Genomic DNA, 24,255 nt, shown 5'->3' with positions numbered 1-24,255 from the left:
CTAATTTCGGAATATTTCGAATTATATGGCCTTTCATGTTCTATTTTCTTAATTAAACTTATTATTACTGATATAATTTATTTCATTTTTAGATCATCCAAACGTCAAGTGTTATCTGGGTCATGGCGGGCTTCTTGGACTATCAGAGAGTGTTTACTCGGGTCTGCCAATGGTCCTAGTGCCGATGTATGGCGATCAGTTTCATAACGCGGCCGCTGTGAAAACCAGAGGTTCCGCAGAGGTACTCGCATTCAATAATTTGAATGAGGAATCATTAAGACACGCTCTCGACGAAGTGTTCAACAATACTCGGTATGTAGTCTCTCTATTCCTTTTAATTTTGATATAAAACATTTGTTTTTTTTCCTCTCTTTTAAAAATATATTTATATTTGTTTTCTTTAAAAAAAAATTTTTTTTCGCAAAATACAAAAATTGTATTACACAAGTTAAACTCGCGCCACAATATTGATCCATTGATAAATGGATACAGTTGGTACAGTTGATAAATCTCTCAAACGACAAATATGGGAATAGAACCGTCGCAAATTACATAGTTTGCAATAATCATTAAATTAGGAATAAATCCGAAATTAACTCTACCGCCAGATACACTCGATAAACGTGTCGATAGTTTCTCTCGAATTTCACCGATGCATTTCCGATGCAGAGCCACTTATTACAGCAAGCTCCCATGCCACCGATATATCAGTCACGTTAAAATTTCTCGCGTGAGATGTCATAGCGCGGAAGGAAAGCCGGGGGATGGAAAAGGATCACAGCGAAAAAAGGAGAATCGCATAATCTGTCCGGATATTCGCTCCGTTGAATATCTCACGAGCCGTCCGGACGCACCGGATATCCGGCAAGTGCATCGTCGTTGCAATGCGCAGCCGAGGCGCCTCGTTAATCCGTAGCGCGGTTCACTGGTGTCGCAACCCCCTTCAGTCCCCTACTCCCTCTCTTCCTTCAGCCCTCATCCTGCGCTAGTATTCTTTTCTTTCTATTTTCGACACTTTCATATCACTATCTCACTTGTTCTCCCAGAGGATAGGCCAACGGAGGGAGGAAAAAGCTTGAGCGGGGCATGGTGTATCTAGCACTCTTAGCGTAGCCTTCCGGCAAGCAATTTTTTTTTCCACCCTTTCGGCACACCGTCGCTCACCTCGTCGCAAATTCGAGGCACGAATCGCGGAAAGAGCGGACGTGTTCCCCGGATAGTTCTCTCTGATCTCCCCCTCTAATTCCCCTTACCTTCGTCAATTGCAAACGCGCGCGCGAGCGAGCGGACGAATTCAGCTGGCTCGTGCGCTCGCGCGCATATCCGGCGCGGGAAATCGCATGGGAAATTCCGCGAACGTTAAATGTTTCACGGGAGCACCGAATCAACGGCGTGCCGCTACCGATGACGACGAGGAGGCGGGCTGAAATGAAATTTTACATTATTCAACGCTGCTCTCCCCTCTTGCCGTTTCTATCTCACCCTCTCTTTTGGCCAAGTACGGTCAACTTGTTAACCGCACGCGTCCTCATTACCGAGTCCGCCGCGAAATATAATCATTCTCCGCGGTATACTCATGGGAGGAAGGGGTGGGGATCGAAGGGGGTGTCGAAAGCGTGGGAAATCGGCGAACAGAGGGCTGGCGTCCCGTGGGATAAGACGAAAGAACTGTACCTTCGTTTATCTAACGTAATCGACTTCTTCATACAGAATTCTCACGACGGTGGCGTTTTTTTTTTGGTTCGTACGTGCGGGAATTTTCTAAAGCCCGACTTGAAGTGACGTTTGAATTAAGATACCGAAAAAAGTGTAATCGTTCGCGAATTTTTTTTTTTATTCTTAACATCTTAATTAATTCAGTTAAATTAATTTAGTTTTTATTATTATTTATAAAACCCGTGAAATTTTTCACGCTTTGATATTTTAATTAAGGAAAAAATGGGCATTTTATTTAATTACCAGTTCTATTTAATGAATATCTTTATGCATGAAATTTCACGCTGCTTTATTTCGTTTTCATGTTCCACCCAACATTTCTAAATTTAAAAACGCAATATCTCGCTCGTGTGCGCAGGCGACATTCTGTTGCATATGTCGCAATGTACAAAATCAGATGTGAGAAGAAAATTTATGAATTTTTAAAAGCTTCGCGCCTATATAGTTGCATTTTTTGTGAAACTTTTACCCGCTGCGCGTCTGCCTTCGTGACGCTAATAGATTTGATCTGTGTCCTCATAATTGCCGGTAACACCGACTTCTTTTAAGGTACATTAAGACTTATGTTAGCTTTGCATCTAGCGCACGCATGCGATTTCTGCCTTCTCTCTGGAACACGAGATTTGCATTCGCCGAGCGCACTTAAAAATGACAGCGTTATAATTATAGTGCATGCACAGAATGTTTAAAGCGATTTCAACTTGTAACAACAGCGGGAAACCTTAAGTAGCTACGGTTTTAAACTACTTATTGGATTGTTCTATTTATTTTATATTATGAAAAACAAGAAAATATTAAAAAATAGACCGTCAACAAATTCATTATTTGGAGAATGTTGTTAAACGTAGTTAACGTTTTCATTTAATGAGAATTACGTGTGATATGGGTTTCGCAGAAATTCATTGCTAATTGCTTAAGGGTTAAAGAGGAAGAGAAAAACTAAACCCTAATGAAAACTTAACCCTGACAAAAACGTATCATAAGTTGTGGCGTAGTTGATAAAGCGAGAATCAAAAGTTATCCGCAGTCATGTAATCTTCATTCTGTCTAATTTGAAGAGCTGCTGTATGATTAAACGTTTCTCAATACATTGATTACATAGAATAAAGTAATTGCAAAAAATGCTTACTATACGCATCTAATAAGCGTGACTTGACCATACCATTAATTGCCCTATTTCCGGCACGGTTTGCCAGCGTTTTTTTTGTTTTTTTACAATACTGTCGTGAATCTTCATTGTTGTGAAAATGAAATTGTTATGAAATATAGCACGTTTAATTTAGTGAAACGAGACAATGTACATCATGCAAAAATTTGCGAGTCGTTAATTACCATAGAAATGGCTAGTAATCATGAATTTATGAAGAAATTACGTCGTTCAACACGCTTGCAACGCGTTTATGCAAAAATTAATTTCAAAGCACTTGTTTTTCACTGACAATTATCAATAAAATATAATTATCAACGTTATATATATGTTTTTTATCGTAACTATATAAAAGTAATTAAAATATATTATCATACCATATAAACTTGTCAGGATTACAAATCTTTATTTCCATAATTTACCGACAGCACTGCAGAGGAATTTATCAGAGTCGTTATACGTTATGATCCGAAATGTGCAGACGCAATAACAATTGCCGTCATGATAATAAAACTCGCTTGATATGTCGCACGTCGGCAGCACAGATACGCAAATCATTTTTCGCGCGCGATACGCCACGCTGGCCGGCGTGTCTGTATACACGCGCGAATAATCCGGTCGAGCGAGATAAAGCAGGCTTAATAAATCAGAGCGGATATGAAACTGTTGCGCCCGACTGCTCGTTTTCGCGTCGTACGACACTCCTTAACGTCGGTGTAATCACGATGTCGCCGGATTTACGGGCTGGCGCCTTGGACCTTTAGCTAAGGATACGCTAAAGTTAGGCGATATACGCGCGATTCTAGTTTCATCATAATACAGTCCGCAGACACTAATTTATCTATGAGTATCAGGTGTATTCGGTTTCTAGACGATCCTCTTTTTCTATTCGAATTTGTTTCAGAAAGGCAAAATTATAATAAATTGTATTCTAAAGATGAAGCAACACAGAAATGTCCACAGATGCAAAATATTAGGCATAAATTAAAAATTATGAATGACTTTTAAATAATTTTCAAATTAATTTTATATTGATAATGTCAATTAATCCATATAACTAATTATTTGGATTTAACAATTAAATATTTGGTAAATATTCGAACCATTTAACCAGATAATAAGATTTAATAAGATTTAATAATTTTATTTAATTCAATTTAATCAGGTAATTCAGGTAATTATTGTTAAAAAGTTCTGATTGTTTTTGCATGCAAATTATTTCTTTTGCTTTCTATAAAAAAATTTAATTTTTTAAATATTTAACTTGAAAAACTAATATGGATTCTCTTGTTTGTAATGCTCGCGAGGAATGCGGTTTCTACTCTGTGCGACGATTCTAACCGGATATACGTTTCAGTGTTTCACATGCCGACAAAGCGAGCATGATTATTGAAATGGATCAGATCTGCATCATGTCATTGAATGCACTGTGGCGAGTTCATATTGTTTTAGAAAATACGTTGCAATTATTCGAATGCGATATTATATGAGCGGAGAGAATACCGAATTATCGAATGGTTTGAAAGCGCTGCTAATATCATTTTGCCGATGACGCTGCCGTCATACGGGTCCATAACGCGGTAATTACTGCGTGTTGCAGATTTATAAGCACGGGATGCGTATCATGTTAAAATTGCCATACGCAGTCCGAATCGCCTCTCTCTGCAAATCATATCTAACCTTTTTTGCAGCTAATAAAAATATTTATTTTAATGAATACCGCAAGAATGTATATGTGCGCTTTTCTCTATTTACAAGTTCGTTAATTAAATAAAAACACAATTTTCTGCAAAGTATAGACAGAATAAAATTAATTTGATCATACTATTAAATTTTGAAAACAAAAGATTTTATTATAAACATAATGGATGAATGACTTGCACAAAGAGACGATAGTCGCATAGTTTTGAAATTTAAATGTAAAATATAGCTATTATGGAATAAATACAAGCGACAGTAGCTAACTGAAAATATAGGTCGTTCTGTGAAAAGGTGAGTGTGGTTACAATTTTACGTCGAATTACATTCGCCCCGCGTGGCGGTTAAAATAATAGAAAGCCGCGTGCATAATGCAGTCCTGATAATGAACGGAATTAATTAACGGTAGAACGTTCAACAAAAAGCAAATGTTTGATGGGAGAGCGCAATTCGTGGATTGAAATATTTACATTTTCCGCCAACTTACAAAATAGTCCGTCAAACCGCTGTAATAATGAGCGGAGTAAATCGACAGAGCGCAATTTTCCCCGATTTGTTTAAACATGCGGGCAATTCGCGGCGAAGTTCGAGGTTAATTATCGTTGCGGTAGAATCATAGTACTCATGATGATTCCCTCAGTTGGTATGGCATTTCTAATTTACCGCATAATAAAATATGTTAGAGATATAGTGCTTGATTTAAGAGTACTAAAATATATTACAAAGCGCGCGCTACTCGAGCACAATTTATTCTTAAAAATATCATGTATTTTAAAATAAATTTTTTTGAAACGTTTTTAAAAAGTAAAATTATATATATGGAATATACATTTAATTGGTTACCCTTTGGCTGTCTCTTAGCTACGTTCCGACTGCAAATTCGCAAATTCAGAGCGCAAATTTGTTGCTATCAAACATTCGAAGTCGCTCTCGATTTTAGAGTCAGATGAACAAATCGCAAGTGTATTATCAGTAGCACAAGAATTGGAAAACATAGCGCGGACTTTTCCTGGAGAAATAAATTAACGATACCGAGTGTGTCCAATTATTTCGCCTGGCCATCCTCTCGACCAGAGGAAGGATCTGTTACGCGGCGTCGCACTTTCTCGTTTCCCGTGAAACGGTTCTTCTCTTTTTCCCCTTTCAGTTTCTTCGTCTACCTTCGTCGACCGTTACATCCCTTACGAGCGAGCAGGTGCGCCGAAGCACTCATAGGACTCACTCGTTTCTGCCTTCAAGAGAAAGAGTCGCATTTTCTTCCTCTTTTTCTTCTCTCCCTTTTTTTTTCTCTCTCTTTCTCTCTCACTTCTGTAAAGAATAAGAGTCCCAAGCACATTTTGCCTCTCGAATAAATCCGGTAGGAAGAGCCGTGGGTGAGCAACGGCGGAAATGTCGGGCGGATAGCGGCAGAGAGAAGGAAGGGAGAACTCGGAGGATGGTAGGCGGTCGTCGGAAGTGGAACTTGTCGAGCGAAAGGGTTACTTGCTCGCGGGAAAGAGTAAGAACGAGAACAACAGGGCAATAAAGTAGACAAGGTAAGGCCGGTAGCGCGAAAGGAGAGACGGAGAGCGTAAGAGATGACTGTGAGAGGAAAGGAATCACGAAGGGGAAAGGAGGGTGCGCGAAGAGTGTCGGGCTAACTCGACGACGGAGCCGCACTACGTTATCCCTCAGCCGTAACCGAAGAAGAAGCGCGGAGAGACTCCGAGAATGGGAAGGAGGGTGGACAGAGGAGAAAGGAAGGGGCGGTGGGAGACGCGGGGTTCTCGTACCTCCTTACAAACTGCCGAAACTTTGACTACCGCCACCCTTACCAGCTTGCCAGCTTGCGCCCCTAAGTACATACCACCCCTTCGACTTGCGGTGTGCGTACGTATGTATGTGTCTTTCCATGTGCGTGGGTAGATTGGGTTTATGTACGCGTTTAGGTGAACGAGCTAGATGTGTGTGGGCAGGCGAGTGCGCGAGCGCCGCTCGGTACAGTGCGCTTAAGTAACGCCTGCGAGTTATCGCGCGAGCTTTACCCCCGTGAATGGGGGTAGTTTGGAGTCGAATTTGATTATGGGTCCAAAGTACTTTCGTACTTCGTGATAGGAAGAGCTGGAGAGACAGGGGGGAAAGAGGGAGGGAGAGAGAGAGAGAGAGGGGGGAGAGAGAGAAGGGAGGGAGAGGGGAGAGCGACGTTAAGGAACTGATCTCGTATATTGCGATATACACGTTCAAACTCTCGTATGGTTGTACAGAGTAACTGGGTCACCGTCGCACGTCGCACGTCGGAATTCGTTTTTTTCCCAATGATGAATTATATGTTAACCGGTGAACTTACGCGAAAAAGTTTGTTGCGATTTTACATTCGCAATTTTATTGCCTCCTCTAAAATTGAGTAAAATAACCGCGCTTATATTTAGCACGTTAGCAGACTCGGAGTTAATTCGGATTTTAACGGAGTTGGGCTAAATTAAAAATTTAAATAAGAATTGACACTAAAGTTCCGAAAAGTTACCGTCTCTGATTGTTTGGAAATTTAGCAGAGCACTGAGACAAAGAAGAATTTTATAAAAGATTTCTGCCGACTCCGACTTGACCTCGATCATTCTCTAATTTGGTTTGTAAGCTTCTCTCTGATAAAGCAATGTCATTTCTGGAGTCTGACGGTGATGTCTGATCTATTTGTAATCTTTTTCAAATTTAACATCTAATTTCTTTTTCAAAAGAAAATCTATTATTTTTGGCATAAATATTACTGTATGAAATTTTATTTAGTACCTAATTTATTTGGAACATTCTGAGTAGTCAGTAAAATTGAGATATGTTAGAAACTTATTCAAGGTGATAACTGTGTTAAACAACTGCTATAGGTAGGGAAAAATCTTTTTCAGATTTTTCTTGGTTAAGAAGTTTCTTTACCAAGTTTCCCAACAATCAAAAAAATAAGGGTTTCAGCGTCCTTTGTAAAGAAAATAATAAGTTTCTTCAAGATTTCTCGCAACAATTCAAAGTAAGAGTTTTTCGCAATTTCGCCTAACATCACTCGTATTCAGGATCATTCAACGGAATACCATTCAACAAACAAGATTGTGACTTCATAAACCTTCGTCGAAAGTCAGAATTACATGTCGCGGCAGAAATACATTACTAGCGCTGTACTATTAGGCTGTAAGCCCGAGTTGGCTTACAAGCGCAATCACGTGCAGTGATCTTCGGGGATTGAACGGCCACTTCGCGTCCGCCAGCATTTTGCGGAGACCAGAATGACGGGGAGAGGAACGCGATGAGCAAAGGAGAACTCGGAGTTACAGCGCTGGCACAGGTCACGTCTCTTTCGAGAAGTCGTAAACCGTACTCGAGACCGTATTACTGTAATACGATCTTAAGATCGTGCTGATTATATTTATCACTTGTGGAAATGCGCGGACGTTACTTCCGAGAGTCTTATAGTAACATTGTACGCCGTAACTGCCTTTTGATCAGTCTAGAATTCTCGCGCGCACTCCGTAGAAAGCATCTTGGGACGAATGGCGATAACATCCGAACGTAATTAATCCTTTTGATATTAAACACAATCAGCTTCACAAATCTTGGAAAATTAATTAATAAATTCGAATACTCTGAAAATTGACGAAAACTTTGAAATGCTTTCGGATGTAATTAAATTTAATATTTGAATTTAAAACACTGCAATTTGTTCGTGCATCATTGCTGCATTCTTGTACGTAAAATATTTTGAATCTTGGCATTTTCCAAAAATTAATTTATTAGAGATACGCCTTTCCGGGGGAAACAGACGGACGGATACCGAAGAGCTAGAAACGCTCACTCGTGCTCGAAGTGCATAAATCATCCACGCGCGATACAAATCACCTGTTTACGCGCGTGACGCAATCGTTTCTGTACACGAGAGAACGTGCGCGCTAAAATCCAGCTTATCCAGTTATTTCCATGCTCGGATCGGAATACTGACACCTGCCTAATAACAAAGTGTCGATTCTAAAATTGCCAGCAGAGAATATCGGAAGAAAAATACTGTTATCACGTCGATGTGATAAGATCAATATTGTCAATTTGATCTTAATATTAACAAAGTATCATCGTTATATATTGAAATGCCAATACTACAAAATCTTTCTTTCGATGCTGTTCCATTAATAAAACAAAACACAATACCATACTGTTGCTACGACACATTCCAAGCGATATCGTCCATACAATTTGCCCAAACACGTACGCGTTGACGAAGCGTGCGTACTATACCGATGCCATATTAATACCTCGATACAATCAGAAACAGGCGTGCGTACCTGCCGAGCCGGAGAGAGTGCGCTCGTAAATCAACACCGAGCAGCAATTAAGGCGGTGTGCGGCACGGAAACGAGAGAGGGAGAAAGAACAGCGCTTTCGAATCGCTCGACAATTTTACATTACTCATGCATGTAACGTTGTTGCGTTCGACAATTGGGACGGCTCACGCGACGTTAAAACGACGTGTTCGTAACGCGAGCGCATTTAATAGCCGACAGAGAGAAAGAGAGAGGGGAAAACCGCCTCGTCCCGTTTTGCTCATTATTTCACTTGTAATGGCCCGGACTGACAATTTTTCGCTAACGTGTCTGGATCACCATCATGATCCTCCCTTGGGTAGTATTATTTTTTTCCTCATTTTTTACAATAGCATCGATAGAGCCGAGGCACGAAACGACGTATTCCCTCCAGTCAAATGTTAGAGAAATGTCGCGTGTAGATAAGTGATAAGCGCGTTACAAAAATGTAGCTTACATGTCACTCTTGTGTAAACATAATCATTATACATTATTATTCCGCAATAATAATTATTATTGGTATTATTCAGATATATTATTGTAGATTAGATGCTTAGCAGATTTATTTATAACTCGCTTATTTATTAAGATTTATAACAATAGTTACTCCACTAATTATTATTCTCAAAAGTTTTTCCATTAATATTCCAAATTTGTACAAAATTTATTACTGAAGTTGTGCAATTTAATATATGCAATGACATTCGCTCACGGCACAAAGGGATACACTATAGTGGAAAAACCAATCGGCGAGAAAGGGACAACAATGAAATTCGATTCGACTTTCTATGCCTCTTTTAGGAATGGATTATAATCATATCTTGCGATAAAATGCCATACAAAAAATTGATACATTTGCATTTATCAAATATGCAGCCATTCATCTCAATGTAATGACTTAACGCATTTGTTATTATTGATTGCAGCGTATTTGTTATTCAGATCAAATAATAAAAAGATATACAGACACACAGACAAATCTGTTGGAACATTATGCATGTAAGGATGAACGAATTCAAACGAGGCTGACGATCAACGGCGATCGCAGACACATTTACCAATAATTTCGTGTTACTAATACCGTCGATGCGTCGCTCGTTCGTTCGGTGTGCTCCATTATTTCATGCGATATGTTTATTTTTGCCTGTCGCTTGCCGCCGATTTGTATTCACGTCCATTTCACGAATTTGTCGGAATATCGAATGCTCACTGTGCGTTCGTAATTACAGGCCCGCCAGCGGCGGCGACGAAAAGGAAACATTGCCAACGCCCGCGCGCGATGCCGCACTGTTTAAATAATTTTATATTACAAGTACACGTGCTATTCTCTACGTTCAACAATAGACACATATCCCCGGCGTAATGCGGAAAATACTGTATGCGGACACCTGCGTCTCATGTACCTTGTTATTTAATCCTCAATGCATTTCGCTGCAAGGTAAACGTTGTTTAATAATCTGGTTCTAAATTTGGCCGAATTAAAGAAATAAATTAAAAATTATGTTGAAATAAAAAAATATAAATGAGATATCAAGTCGCTAAATAAAAGATCTAAGATGCAAAAAAATAAATTTAAAAAGGCGTTTGTATGTCAAGTTTTTCTATTGACATTAATATATTTTTATATAAAATTTCTGTGACGTTTGAATGAGATATACAGATACAGAGTTCTGGTAATATTTAGCAGCGTTTTTCAAACACTCTTTATAATTTTATACTTTTCATTTATATCAATTCATTAGATAATTCTGTTGCGATGAAAAATTGCAAAATTCCATAGATAAAACATTCGTTAATTTGCACTCAAAGCGTCGTCCTTTCAGACGCGATTGCAGATTGTGCATACATCGTGTATGCATTTGCCCATTCGAGTTTTGTGATAATTACTTCTTTTATTCGCTTGAAAGACTACAGCAATGATGGCTGCAGCATCGGCGCTGCTTCATATGTAAAATCAGCGAATATTTCGACGCGCGTTATGCATGCAGCATTAAAGATTTTCTTCCATGGTGTCTAATATACGTGAAATTGGTACTTTTTTCTCTCTTTTTTTTGACTCGTAAAAATTTTATTGCGCATTCAACGAATAATATCCCATAAAAGTATCGAACTACAACGCGCGCGCGGGATGCACGTTTAGGGTATCCCAGCAAATTCGTGACATGCATTGAAATTCGCTGTTTTACTGATCTCGACGAATTTTTTCTTTCACACGTGCAACTTGATTTTATTTTATTTTAAACGGTAAAACATTTGTGCAGTGATATAAAAGGAACCAGTAGCACATAATGTTTCTGCTTTTATTAGTATTTCTACATATTGATAAATTAATATTTAATTGTAACTGACTGTCAATCGATCTCTTACTTTCAGAATATCATAATAAATTAATAAAGGAAATGATAGAAGCTAATTGTGTAAAATATAATTATATATACAGATAAATAATATGTAATGAATGTTTCACAACTTCCTTTATCTATTATTTAAATTTCCTTATTAAATAAGTATTTTTAACAAGCATAAAATAGTCAATCTTAATTTCAATATTAATCAATATTAATTTTGCACAAAGTAAATTAAACAAAAATCCAATAAAGAAAGCTTCAGTATCCTCAAAATAAATATATTATATAAAATATATCGGTATTTTTTAACTTTTTGTATCCCTTATTTTATTATTACGCGAGTAATATTTTAATGTGCAAATATTGTAAAATCACTAAAATGTTTTTAAGAACGTCTGGTTTGTAAAATTTGGAATAGAGAATGAATCGTTTACCTGGATTTCCGGTAGATAATTGCAATCGCGTGTTTGCACGGCAATCGCGCGGAGTTTGCGAACGAGATGCGTCGCAAAGTTTGCGGCGCGAGAGAACGCGCGGCCTCGCAAATAATAGCGCTCCCGCGGTTGTTTAGCGGACATTGTGTGGCGTAATTGCCTGATCGAAATGATTTCGCGCGGTCCTGACGAAATTCCATATGCCGGTACGACCATAATTCGGTAACCCCGTTATTACCGTGCCGAACGCGGGTACCGAACAAGCTGCACGTCGCCGGCAACATGCCTCTTCGCTCTCTTCCTCTCTCTCTCTCTGGAATTGTACCGGTAATTTTATGTCGGACGAGCGTGTTCGCGCGAGTTACATCCAGCGGCATTTTAACTGATTTACGAGCCCCAGGTCATTAAAACGTGCTCTGTTAGAATATGGATCTTGATCATGCACTAATCCACGTAAACACTATTTTCCGCAAATTGGAGTCCGTTCTTATTATTTTTAGTAAATAATAATTTTAGTGAATAATCATTATTATCAAAATGTTATTCATTAGTAATTTCAATTTAAGACAATTTAAGCAGTGATATAAAAAAAGTTGCAAAATTTACGTCAGAAATGGTTAAAATTTAGGCAAATACAGGTATATACACGTTTAGTAATCTTTTTAAAAAAATTGATTGGAGGGATCTTTTATCATCAATTTCAGTTTGTAAACATGGTTTTCTCGTTACCGGAGAACAAAATTATTTTGTGATTATAACACCGAATACATTCGATGTAATGCGCAATTCGATCTCTTGAATACATTTGCCGTATTCGAGTAAGCGGATTCAAAGGACATTCATTTTCTCTTTGTGTTGAGATTCGCTTCCTTCTTTTATTTCGGCGAGAAGATCACGCGGGCTTTATCTTTCGAAGAATATTCATCCTCTTTTCTTTCTTCTTCCTTTTTGTCATCTTTACCGAAAGATTGCACGGATTTCATTCTCCAAAGGCATATTCATTTCCGCTCTGTATCGGGACTCGCGTTGTCCGCCGTTCTTCGCTACGTCTTTGATAAAAGATTGCGCGGATTTGATCTGCGAATTCACTAGTAAAGGCGAATGCTGACTCTTCCCAAAAGTAATAATAGATTAAAACATGCTTTTCTTTTATTCTATTCAATGTAAAATTTAATAAATATTTTTAAAATACTTATAGTTTCTATATAATTTAAGTAATAAGCAAATATTTCTGAATCAAATTATACATATTTAATAATAATTTCTCTCGACAGATTTAACAGATTATTTGCAGAGTAAAGCTTAAGTTTCGTTAACTTCTAGAATATAGATTTGCCTCCGGATTATTACACCGGGCATATGCACGCCGCGCGAAGAGAACTGCGAGCTACGAGAGATTAGGTTCGTTTTACTTGCGGATTTATCCGTTCGATTACGTGCGAGGGCGAAATCGCACATATCTGACTCGCCATCGAAACGGCGTACGCCTGCGTAATTACCACGCTACGAGCAGATTAATATGGGAAATACGGAGATGCAATCAGCTATGATACGTGACAGAAAAATCTTGTAAGTTAGATTCGCAATTTCGCAAATTACGGAATGTTAGCATGGTATAAATTATTCAAGAAATAATTCGAATTAGCGGATTTCGATTAGTGAAGACATGAATTATTAATACAAATCATACGTTCAAATTATTAATACACATCGTAGTTCCACATTTATTAAATTTATATGCAACAGTAGTCATAATATTCCATGTGTTAGCACATTAAAAAATCACATTTTTTCTCAGTATCATATAATTTTTATGAAACTAAAATTAAATTAAAAAAAAGAAGAGGAATAAAAAACATACGTTAAATATAATTAATTGTAGAAAAGTATTGAACTTATTATTAAGCCATTAATTATAGAAGTGACATAATGTCACTTTGCATATCTGTGGTATCGCATCGGTGGAACTACTTTGAAACAATAGGTATTCGCGCACAATCGAGCATTGAACGCGATTAATCAAATCGCTTTGAAAGCGAAATTCGCGTGTCTTTTTCAAGATGAAGTCGATCGTTCAAACGATTACGTCATCGCGCAGGAGCGCAGGCTGGATGTCTCTGCGACGGTACCTATAAGATATATATTTCCGGATTTTGATCTCGTCCCACATAACACCGCGTATTCGAGGACCGCCGCACGTTGCCCCGCGACGACCCCGCGACGAAATTTCCCCCGGCCCACTCTCTCGGTCGCATTACCCGGGCGACTTATCGAGTTACAAAGACGTATATCGCCGGGAAGCGATTGGATTTTCCCGACCGCCGTCTAGCACCCGACGAAGGAGAAGCCTCCGGGGAACGAGATCGGTTTTATATATACGCGCGCGCCTATATACTCAGTGTCCGATTTTCCCGAATGTTACTCGACTAAAAATCTAGTTGGTTCAAATAAAATAATACGTATATTCCGTATATAAAAAAATTTTATAAAAATATTATAAAAATATTATAAAAAAATATATTTTAAATTTTATATCTATAAAAGTATTTCTATATTTATTTCATTTTTCAAGCTTAAATATATATTTTTTAGTGCTAAATGGATTACTAACGTTAATGCATATTAATTATGACAGATATTTTGTTTTAGAAAACTGCCTTTTTCTAAGATTCTTATTTTTTATTTCTATCTTCTAATTGTTTGTCGAATATTGGTTTAAATATGGTAGTAGTAATCAGTACTTCTTGCAATATATTTAAAAGTGTGTAGAAGTGAGTTAAATCTCGAACGCCCGGTATGCATGGAACCAGCATACACGTACAACTTATGTTCCTGCAAGTCTCAGTATGTGATAATTTAGAGTGAAATCGGTGCGATGCTCGATCTTTATGCATCGGCAACGGTTGCCAAGTATCCCGCCCAGCCTTCCAACTGGAAATACTTATTTGGAAGAGAGCACCACACACCGTCTGTCTCCGGTGAACGAATCGCCAATAAAGATTGTCGCGCCATTGGCAGCGCCTATGCACACGGTGGCCGCCAAGCCGCGAGTGATCGAGAGGGCGAAGGAGAAGAAGAAGAAGAAAAGGATGCGGATGCAATGGTCCGTTTTCTTGAACCAGAAGGATTTTCTTCTGGATTGTGGTTAGTTAGGTGGTCGTGCGAAGCAGAATAACCCACTTTTATCCCAGAACATAGTGTACACAACACATAGTGTATCACTTAACAAAGTCGCAATTATTTATCGTTTCTACTCTTTATTTTGTCGGCCTTTCAATTGAGACGCATTTGCCGCTGCATTATTCGCCCAAAGCTCCCGATTAATGGCGGTCCGGCGATAATTGCTCGATCATTTGACCGGACTTGATCCAGCCGGCGTTATCGCGATTTTGATAAATAGTATAACAATGCGCGATCATCGGCGACCGAACGGAATCGTATCGTTACCGGTTCGTTGGCGATTCGTCGTGCAATCGCCGGTAATTATGACTGAACGCTAATTAAGCGGCGCGCATAATTATCAAATTAAATGGATCGAGCTACAATAATTCTGTCGTTTCGATAGATTCGCCATGAGTTCATGCAATTACTTTGATCGTCAAAGGATTAACACCTTTCATTAAAGTCCCTGAATTTCCCCAGGAAATATCGATTCCGATTGCAATGAGGCGGATGATAGAATTAAGACGGGTAGTTCCGCTGGAACACCCCGTATATTTGAGAGATGTTATTGGCAGAGTATTGTCGGCGAAATTATTGTGCGATAATATCGACTAGTGCGGTGGGACAGCTTCACACCGCGATGCAGTCTGGAGTACGAAAAGAGCCTTTTAACCCCGGTTAATCCGATGGGAAAGACATTCGGACGATAGTCGGTGTCAAAAGGTTGGTTACTCCAGGAACCAGTTAATCTTTTTCTCAGCCCGTAGGGATGGGCGACGGTACGTGACTCGCGACGGGACGGGTAAACTTTTATTAAAAATCTAATTGGATCGGAACTCGGACCCGGGGGCCACTTCGCCATCGTGGTGTACGTGCGTGTGAAGAAGAAAGTGTGTGTACGTAATGCCGTTCTTAACTTCGACTGCCCATACTATGTAAACTAATATAAAAAGTGTGGCTAGATTTATGAAAATAATATCCGAGGATGCTGTTACGATGAGAATTTAAAGAAGAAAATTTGCGCAAGTAAAAGTAATTCCCGCGGTTTCTGCGCTACAGTAATGAGTTTATTTTAAAAAGTTTCAGAAAATAAAAAACGAATCTCGCTTTTTGATAACAAACTAATGAAATAGAGGTAGATCTACAAAAGCAAAAATAATTTTTAAAATAAGCACAAGAGTGGTTAATATTTAGCAAGAACTTGATTCATGACTTGCTCATTTTTCCAGCACTATCGTACTCTTTCGCGACCATAAATCGTATCAGGGCGCAAAAAAGGGCTCTCTGGCAAAGAAAGATCCTCATCTCATTCACGAAAAATCTCGGATCCCACAGGGCACTCGAAGATGCCGCTGGGAAGAGAAGGATCTATACGTCCTGCTCAAAGAACCTGAGGAGGACACAGCGGCGTCCGTAAATCCGTCGCGGCTCCTTAACCCCGTCGGCTGGTTTCCGACACTTTTTGGCGACAGCCTACTCCCCGTTTATCCTCACTGCCGCATCTCATTAATTTCGAGCACTTTCGTCGAAGCTGCGGGATGTTTGACATAGTACCCACGATGTTCGTTGGCAAAATTTAAATTAAATAGCATAGTAGCGTGGTTAAATCCAGCAACATTATTTTAACAATCAACGATAACTTTTTAACATATGGTAGATGAGACTTATCAAGTTTTACATTTCATTTTCACCTTTCTCTTATGTAAAAAAAACTAATTGTGCTTATTTTTCACTATTTTAACCAAATTAAAACGTCTAAAAATCAGCGAATGCCATTTCAGAAGCAAATTATTATATTTGAGTTTATATAACCGAGCTATTGTTTATCAAAAATGATAAATTATAGTATGGACGAATCTCATAAATATCAAAACAAACACATTTCCTGGATATTACATGATGTTTTGTTCAGATCGCCAGAAATGTCACTCTTGCGTAACACGGTTTAATCGATATAAATTGGCAGGTAACTGTCGCGCGAAATTCACGTGAATTGGCGTAAAACAAACGCGAATAAATATCGTAAATATTTGTCGTTAACAACACGACCGACAATACAACATCCGTTTTTAATTGTTTCGCAGCACGAGACTAACGAAAGGGTAGTCCAGTATTGTTCGTCATGAAAATGTTTTTTCTTTAACATGTCAAACGACTGGTTAATCTCGACTGCTATTTTTGTTTCAAAAACTGATTAATTTAATTCTTAAGTGTAATTATAAAACTATAATTTTCAATAATAAAATATCACATGTTTCTTTAAAAAAAATAAAAAATAAAAAACACTTGTTATATTAAAATATACCTGCAGTCATCAGAAATACATAGAGTGCTAAAGTAGCCAAATTGATAATATAAAGTTCACGAGAAATTTCAAGATTGACATTTTAATCATCTCATATTAAGCTGCATAAGAAAGTATTAGAATATTTTTCAAAATTCTCTAAATATAAAACTTGTTGAATATATAATTATTAATTTTATGTAGAAGCCTATGCACTTCGGCGTGATGTGATTCTATTTGAAAAATAATATTAATAGTACTCGTTCCTAATGATTTTTATTTCACAAAATCTGCATAAAAGACAACACTAAAGTTAAACGTTGCAAACGTGAACGTATTTGGAAATTAACGCGAGCGCACATCAAATAGAGGCCACGCGCTGTTAGCGCAATATTGTAATCGCGGATTTGAGCGTTGTTTGCGTCAGCTGCAAGCATAACATATCCGGCGGTTGGTCTTTTCTATTTTTGGTCCCCCAATTAGTTCGACGCACCGCCGCTGGTCATGCACGCGCGAATTTCCGTGAGTGTTTCGCGAGAGCGCACAGTTACAGCGAATCGCGAGTAATATCAATATGAGAATGAACATCCGTTAGATAGTGGGATGAAAATACATTTGGTTAACCCTCTTGTTGAAAAACGATTTTGTGTTGTTTTTTCCCACGCGAAGAGAAAATCGCAGAACAAAATAATTCTCTATACAAGCAGTTAAACATTTTTCCGCTTAAATCCTTATTCTTGTGTGTGTGCATGAAATTTTATATTTAACTGCATTGTAGAAGTTTAGATTGTAAATGTTCTCCATTTTCAAGTACTTATAATTTAAAAAGTAATTGTAAACTCCAATTAAGCAAAAATTAATTTCAAACTCGTTTAATTTATTATTAAAGTTAAGTTGGAACACTTTGAGATACTTTATGTATACGTTATTTTAAACAAGAAAACTGATATATTTTTCGTGCATAATAACGCGTACGTACATTTAATTATTTTTTTTGGCTCACTAAATTAAACAGTTGTATTTGTATAAAGCGCAGAGAAATTAAATCCTATAATATAAATCGCTTTAAAATTATTTTCCATTTTCGCTCCATTGAATATTATTTATTTCTGCAGTTATTATAATTTCGCGTAAACTGCATTTGTTATTTAGGAAGTTAGGATTGTGAGATTATAGCTCGATGCATGCGCTCGCTGTGCTTGTTCAAACCGTGAAAAATAAATTTTATCACCTAAATAATTTCGAAATTATTTGACAATTTTTCACTTCATCAAAAAATTTATTTTTGTGTTTGTAATCAGCGATTCTCTGCACGGAAAGAGCGTTAAAAAAGTTAGAGATATTACGAAATGAGATATGCGCTACACCTGGTTTCCTTCCTAGGGAGTTGATACCATTCCGAATCAAACTCGTCCGATCACTCGGGAACGTATTTCCGGCGGAAATCAGAAATCGATCATCCAGCCGGTTGGTTTTTGCTGTTTTCACCGGCATCTGTTCGCGATTCGCGCGCGCGCGCGCGCGCGCTGATTGCGAGAATGAACGATGTCATTTCCCGGCCGCGGTTGCATTGTAATAATGCTGTGTACACGCCAAAAAGTAATTTTGTAATACGATCTGTCGACCGGTGACCGGTATAGCGCGTGTGCAGGGAAATTGCTATCGGCCGGAAGTACATCTGACGTTTGGCACCGTTACGACTGTTATTTAATGCGCTGCACGGAATTTCGCGTCAACTGTGCGCGCGGCCTGCGTGTGATAAATATAATTAACGCGCGTATTCGCGAGGCCCACTTGTATAACCGCCATGCGAAAACTCGTCGCGTTACAATTATAATTCGCCACATTCGGCCGTTAACCCCGTGATGAATAGTGTAAACAGTGTGTCGCAGAAGTACCGCAAAAACCGCGAATAGAGGCTAGACTGAGAAGAATGCCGTTAGTACTTCAAACGTCATTAAAGTACTTTTTGAATTAATAATATAATATTTAAAAATTATTACAGAATTAGAATTTTTTTAATTTTAAAGAGACTTTAATTCAAGTTGACGTAGAATTTGACGAGATTAAATATAGGTGAAGTCATTGTTATTGTTGCGAGCGCATTTGATGCATCGCGCGCGTTGCCCGTCAATCCAAAAGTCATTTTCCTCCCAGCGCGTAGTTTATATTTAATATTCGCCGGAGGATAAATCTTCAAGAGGAAGTGGATGCGACGCGAGCAAGATCGGTCGCGCTAGTAAGCATAATGCATTGCCGGCTGGAGAAGTAAGTTGTAACGCGCCAGCCCATGCGCACGCAAAGTATGAAAATATGCGAGACTTATGAGACTTCGCAGTGTGTTTCAAAGTTTCTATTACGTCAATTCGGAGTTACAAGAAAAACTATTTTCAGCACGGTGAAAACTTTGCCCGCCTTCGTCTGCCGTAACAGCGAGTTACGTGTCCGATGCAAAGGGACAAATTTGTCACACGGCGTACAGATGACATCGATAAAAGTTAACACGCTTTTGTAAGACATGAGAATATATATTTGAGACCTATGTGAACCTGGAACCCGACTTTAAAAAAATGGATTTTTTCGATACGCATTCGATTACGTTTTGTTTGTACCCATTTGTACCACCTTTGATTTCGTTTGTACCCCAAAGGGTTGCAAGTTATAAAGGATTAAAAAAATCATCAGCACCCCACTTTGAGATATCGTAATTTTCTTTATGCAGTTTGATTCAGAATCGTTTGTACCCGTTTGTACCACTTTTTATTTCGTTTGTACCCTTACGGGGGTGAAAGTACCGAATTTTCAAAATAGGGGTAAGACCTAACTTTGCCATTTTCAAAGATATTTTAATTCTGCAAACGGGTGCTGCTTCAGAATCGTTTGTACCCATTTGTACCACTTTTTATTTCGTTTGTACCCTTACGGGGGTGAAAGTTAGGTCTTACCCCTATTTTGAAAATTCGGTACTTTCACCCCCGTAAGGGTACAAACGAAATAAAAAGTGGTACAAACGGGTACAAACGATTCTGAATCAAACTGCATAAAGAAAATTACGATATCTCAAAGTGGGGTGCTGATGATTTTTTTAATCCTTTATAACTTGCAACCCTTTGGGGTACAAACGAAATCAAAGGTGGTACAAATGGGTACAAACAAAACGTAATCGAATGCGTATCGAAAAAATCCATTTTCTTAAAGTCGGGTTCCAGGTTCACATAGGTATATTTGAGACGTTTATATTTATTGTAGAATGCGTAGCTTGAAGGCAAAAGATGTGGAGTTTATAATTGGATTGTGTTAATAATATCATAAAGTTAAGAAGATTATTCGCGCTACGTATCAATTTTATTTCAACGTGATAAAAGTATCATTCTTTCTCGTATTTTTTCACTTTCGACATTTAAAATAAAGAGCTCAGTTTTTAAAAGATTTCAGTTAGTTTTGAGCGAGTTTCTAGGATTCCTGGCGAAGTGCACATATCCCGAATTGCATGTGAGCTAAAAGATGGCAAACGGGAATGGCAGAATAAGGGCTTCTTCGTGATAACGTTACGAGTCATTACTTACGAAAGTAAGTTCGCGCACAATGCGTCGCAGCAGACGACGGCGATTCGAGAGAGATACCGTTGGTATTATGATTCTCCAGAGATACGAGTCGGACTCTAGAAACGGGGATGATGTTGGAAGATGGTGTAATTTCGCGACATCTGCTTCGAGAGTTTCCTGACTAAATAATTCGCCTGGTTTCCGATAATCGACGTCGTACGATTCGGATAGGCTACGATATACCTCACGAAAAACTGTAATCACGAGCGACATACATTAACCGCCGACCACATCTCCATTTTCTCCGAATTATGTCTGCAAAATGTACAGGGTGTCTTTGGTACACCGCATTTTCTTTCAACCGGAGGTCTTTTGGTGAATTTAATGCTAAAAATTTCTTAGTTTTTTATTCGTGTTTGTAAAAAATTAAAAAATGTAAAATAAAATTTATTTTTATAAAAGATTTATAGAAAATTATTAAATATAATGTTAAATATTTGAATGTATAACATTTTTTTCAATAAGTTACGTTTAGAGCGTTAAACAATTAGCGAAGATAACTCTTTAAAATCCTTTGATAACTTATAATTCAAAGATTACCGATACTATAACAAAATAATACTACATATAATTAATTATAATTTTAAGAAAATGCACGATGCCTAGACACCAAGTATATTCACTCCCGTGAATCATATCCTCTCCCTTTCCTTCTAATCGGGCCGAAGATAAGGTCGTCGTTTTCCGCCGTCTATCGTCCATTACGGCGTGTCCCGATTGTAATGGTTCCTCGGGATACTCAGATCGCCGTAATTTGATCCCCGTTTCAAGATAAGGACCATATTAACTGCGCGATGGCGTAAGCCACTATTCCTTCTCCCGCGCGAACACTTTCCGTTGTAAGCACACGGTTGGACAAGGGGTGAGATGACGCAGTATTCGACCGCATCACCGATGTTATTAACATTCTGATTGCTCGCATAATGTCGCTCGGCGCTAATTACGCTTAACTAGATTTCCTTTCATTGATAGAATCTTTCCTATCTATATCGTAGTTAGGGTTGCAATCTGCGTGGAAAGTCAATTACTGGTCAAAGTTAGTTAATTCCTAACTATGTAAAATGGGATTATTGAACTGCATATACTATACACATTATTCCAAACGCAATAAAATAAAAAGTAGTACACTAATTTCACAAAAGTAATTTAGATGTATGTTGATCTTATATTTTTTTTCTACATCATTAAAATTTTCCTATTTTGTTTTATCTTAAAAATCTCCCTATCATATTTTATTTCTTTCTATCGTTTCTGCTTGCCTATCGTCGTATTGATTCTAAAATTTTATTATATGAAAATTTATGAATCGAAAATTAATTTAAGCAATTAGTTTTATCGAATCGACTCGCAGATGCGCAAGACAAGCAGTTACGCGTAAATACATCTGCTGCATCGTGGAGTGTCGGTGTAACACAAAACCGTGGTTAACGTCACGCGTTCAATATTGATGCGTCGCAGTACTCGGCGGCCGGCCGGCGTCCGGCGCACTCGCGGATAATTTGTAAATGCAAAAAGAAGTACGGCGCGGCCGGCGGAAATGCTTTCGGGGAGGTGGCCAGAAGGTGGATGCGTTTTATGCGACGTTAAATTTCGTGCGACAGCCCTACATACTTCCCCTTGTCTCAACCCCTCCATGCTCTTCTGGCCTCGGAAAAAAGTGCATTCTTTTGCTCGTTAGCTCGATGCACGATGAAAAAAATCCGCCCGGCGCCATCCGGCGATTTTTAGCCGATCAATGTAGTCGCACGAGCACGTTTCGTCGGCACGATGTGAATTAATGCCCCTTTCCCTTCACCGCTCTTTCCTCTCTCAGATTTTATTTGTGACACTCCTGAAGCGTCGCGGACGACCGCTGACAGGCGCGGTCCCAAATGGAAGGAACCTCGGGCGCGTCCAAAATTGATGGTTAATTCAAAACCACCGCGGGGGCTGCAACTGAATTTGACCGAGGCAAATAACGGGGCACGAACGGCGCAGAGGGTTGGGAGTGCGGCTATGGTACGCAGGTGTGGGGGAAGGGAATAGGATGCGCGTCGGGGTTGGACGCGGCGCGATGCACCAGGTTGATTCGCGGGCTGCAGCTGTAAACACGAATAATGGAGAGTACCGATCGGTAAATTGTGTGCTCGGCTTCGTCGAGGGTGGTTGCGCGAGCACGGCCATGCTATCCCTATCCGTGCGACGTTCGCTTTATCCATTGCCCTCGCAAACTTTTTTGCGCGCCACACTCCGCCCGCAATTGCGGCGCATCGCAGTGCATCTCGCGGCAATTACGCACGCGTGTTTGACCGGCCGATCGCGACGCGATATATACTTCGTCAAACACGCATCTACAGGATGTCCTAATACTGTCAATCTCAATTTTGATGATCGATCTGGTACCATTAATCAATTTGGAATTTTCAGCCGTGGAGTTGAATGGTCGAGAATTTTCAAATTAAGTGTGTATAAAAATAATTTGTTCCTTTCAATGAGGATTCAATTCTTGTCTTGAATTTTTCTTTTGTTTTTTTTTCTAATCATATATATTAATAAACAAAAAAAGGAATAAAAAAAAGCAATAAAAATAAAATAATTTTTCTACCTTGCAAAAATGAGAGATATGCACGATCAAGTATACACTTCACCGAAGTGTCCTCTTCTGCTTTCAGTTACCGCGAGAACGCTCAGAAGCTTTCGAAAGCTTACCGTGATCGACCTGCCACGCCGTTGGAGACGGCGGTATGGTGGACGGAATACATCGCCCGGGGCAATGGCAGCCCTTTTCTACGCAGTGAGGGCGCGGATATACCCTGGTACCAGCGTCATCTCATCGACGTCGCGCTCGTTTTGATTATCGTCTCCGCGGCGCTCATCTACATCATCTTCCGGTTGATCAAGCTGCTGCTGTCGTTGCTCCGCGCCGTCAAAGGAATGCTCGGGGCCAGAGAGAAGAGCAAGTGGAAAAAGATAGACTGATGGGAAAGGCTGCATCGCCACAGAGACGCAACGAAAAAGTGATTTCGAGAAAAGAGATGGCAAAGAACGAACACGGTTTTTCGCGCGAAAGTGTCACTCCAATTATGGGCAAGTTTTGAGCGATGAAGGGAAAACCGATGGACAAACATATTCATCATTATTACGCAAAATTCGCCTTTGTATAAAATTCATAAGTTTACATAATTGTAATTGTGTGTTATAATTTATTTGTGAATCACAAGAATGTCTTTAGCACAAATTAAGACAATTCTCGGTAATTATATAGTAAATATGTATGAAAGCAAATGAAAAGTGGATCTAATTACGCAAATATAATGAATAAATTAACTCACCAGTTGTTGTACCTCAGAGATAAGTACACTCTTTCACTTGCACCTGAAGAAATTAATATATATTTTAATTATTATAAATTATTATCGTACATTTTATGTATTGATTATTATGCATTATTTAATTACTTCAATTCTGATCAAAACGTAATCATATGCAATAAAATGGGCAAATAATAATTTTAAAATTACGACAAATATTTAATAAATGCTTTATCAAGTATTTTGATAAATATT

The 24,255-nt window shown here is 38.7% G+C and overlaps 1 protein-coding gene across 1 annotated transcript in view; it reads left to right on the top strand.

The window, feature by feature from the left end:
• LOC105668427 (UDP-glycosyltransferase UGT5-like) overlaps positions 1-24,016 on the top strand; it is a 35,702-nt gene extending 11,686 nt beyond the window's left edge. Inside the window, exons 2-3 of the mRNA XM_012360815.2 lie at positions 93-312; positions 23,362-24,016. Of these exons, the coding sequence (XP_012216238.1) occupies positions 93-312; positions 23,362-23,668 (527 nt within the window). The 3' untranslated portion in view covers positions 23,669-24,016. The remainder of the gene's footprint in view (positions 1-92; positions 313-23,361) is intronic.
• The last annotated feature ends 239 nt before the right edge of the window (positions 24,017-24,255 follow it).

Source organism: Linepithema humile, chromosome 7, assembly GCF_040581485.1.
Source record: "Linepithema humile isolate Giens D197 chromosome 7, Lhum_UNIL_v1.0, whole genome shotgun sequence".
Classification (NCBI taxonomy): domain Eukaryota; kingdom Metazoa; phylum Arthropoda; class Insecta; order Hymenoptera; family Formicidae; genus Linepithema; species Linepithema humile.
Note: the sequence above shows the minus strand (reverse complement) of the source record. Positions and strands in the feature narration are given on the sequence as shown.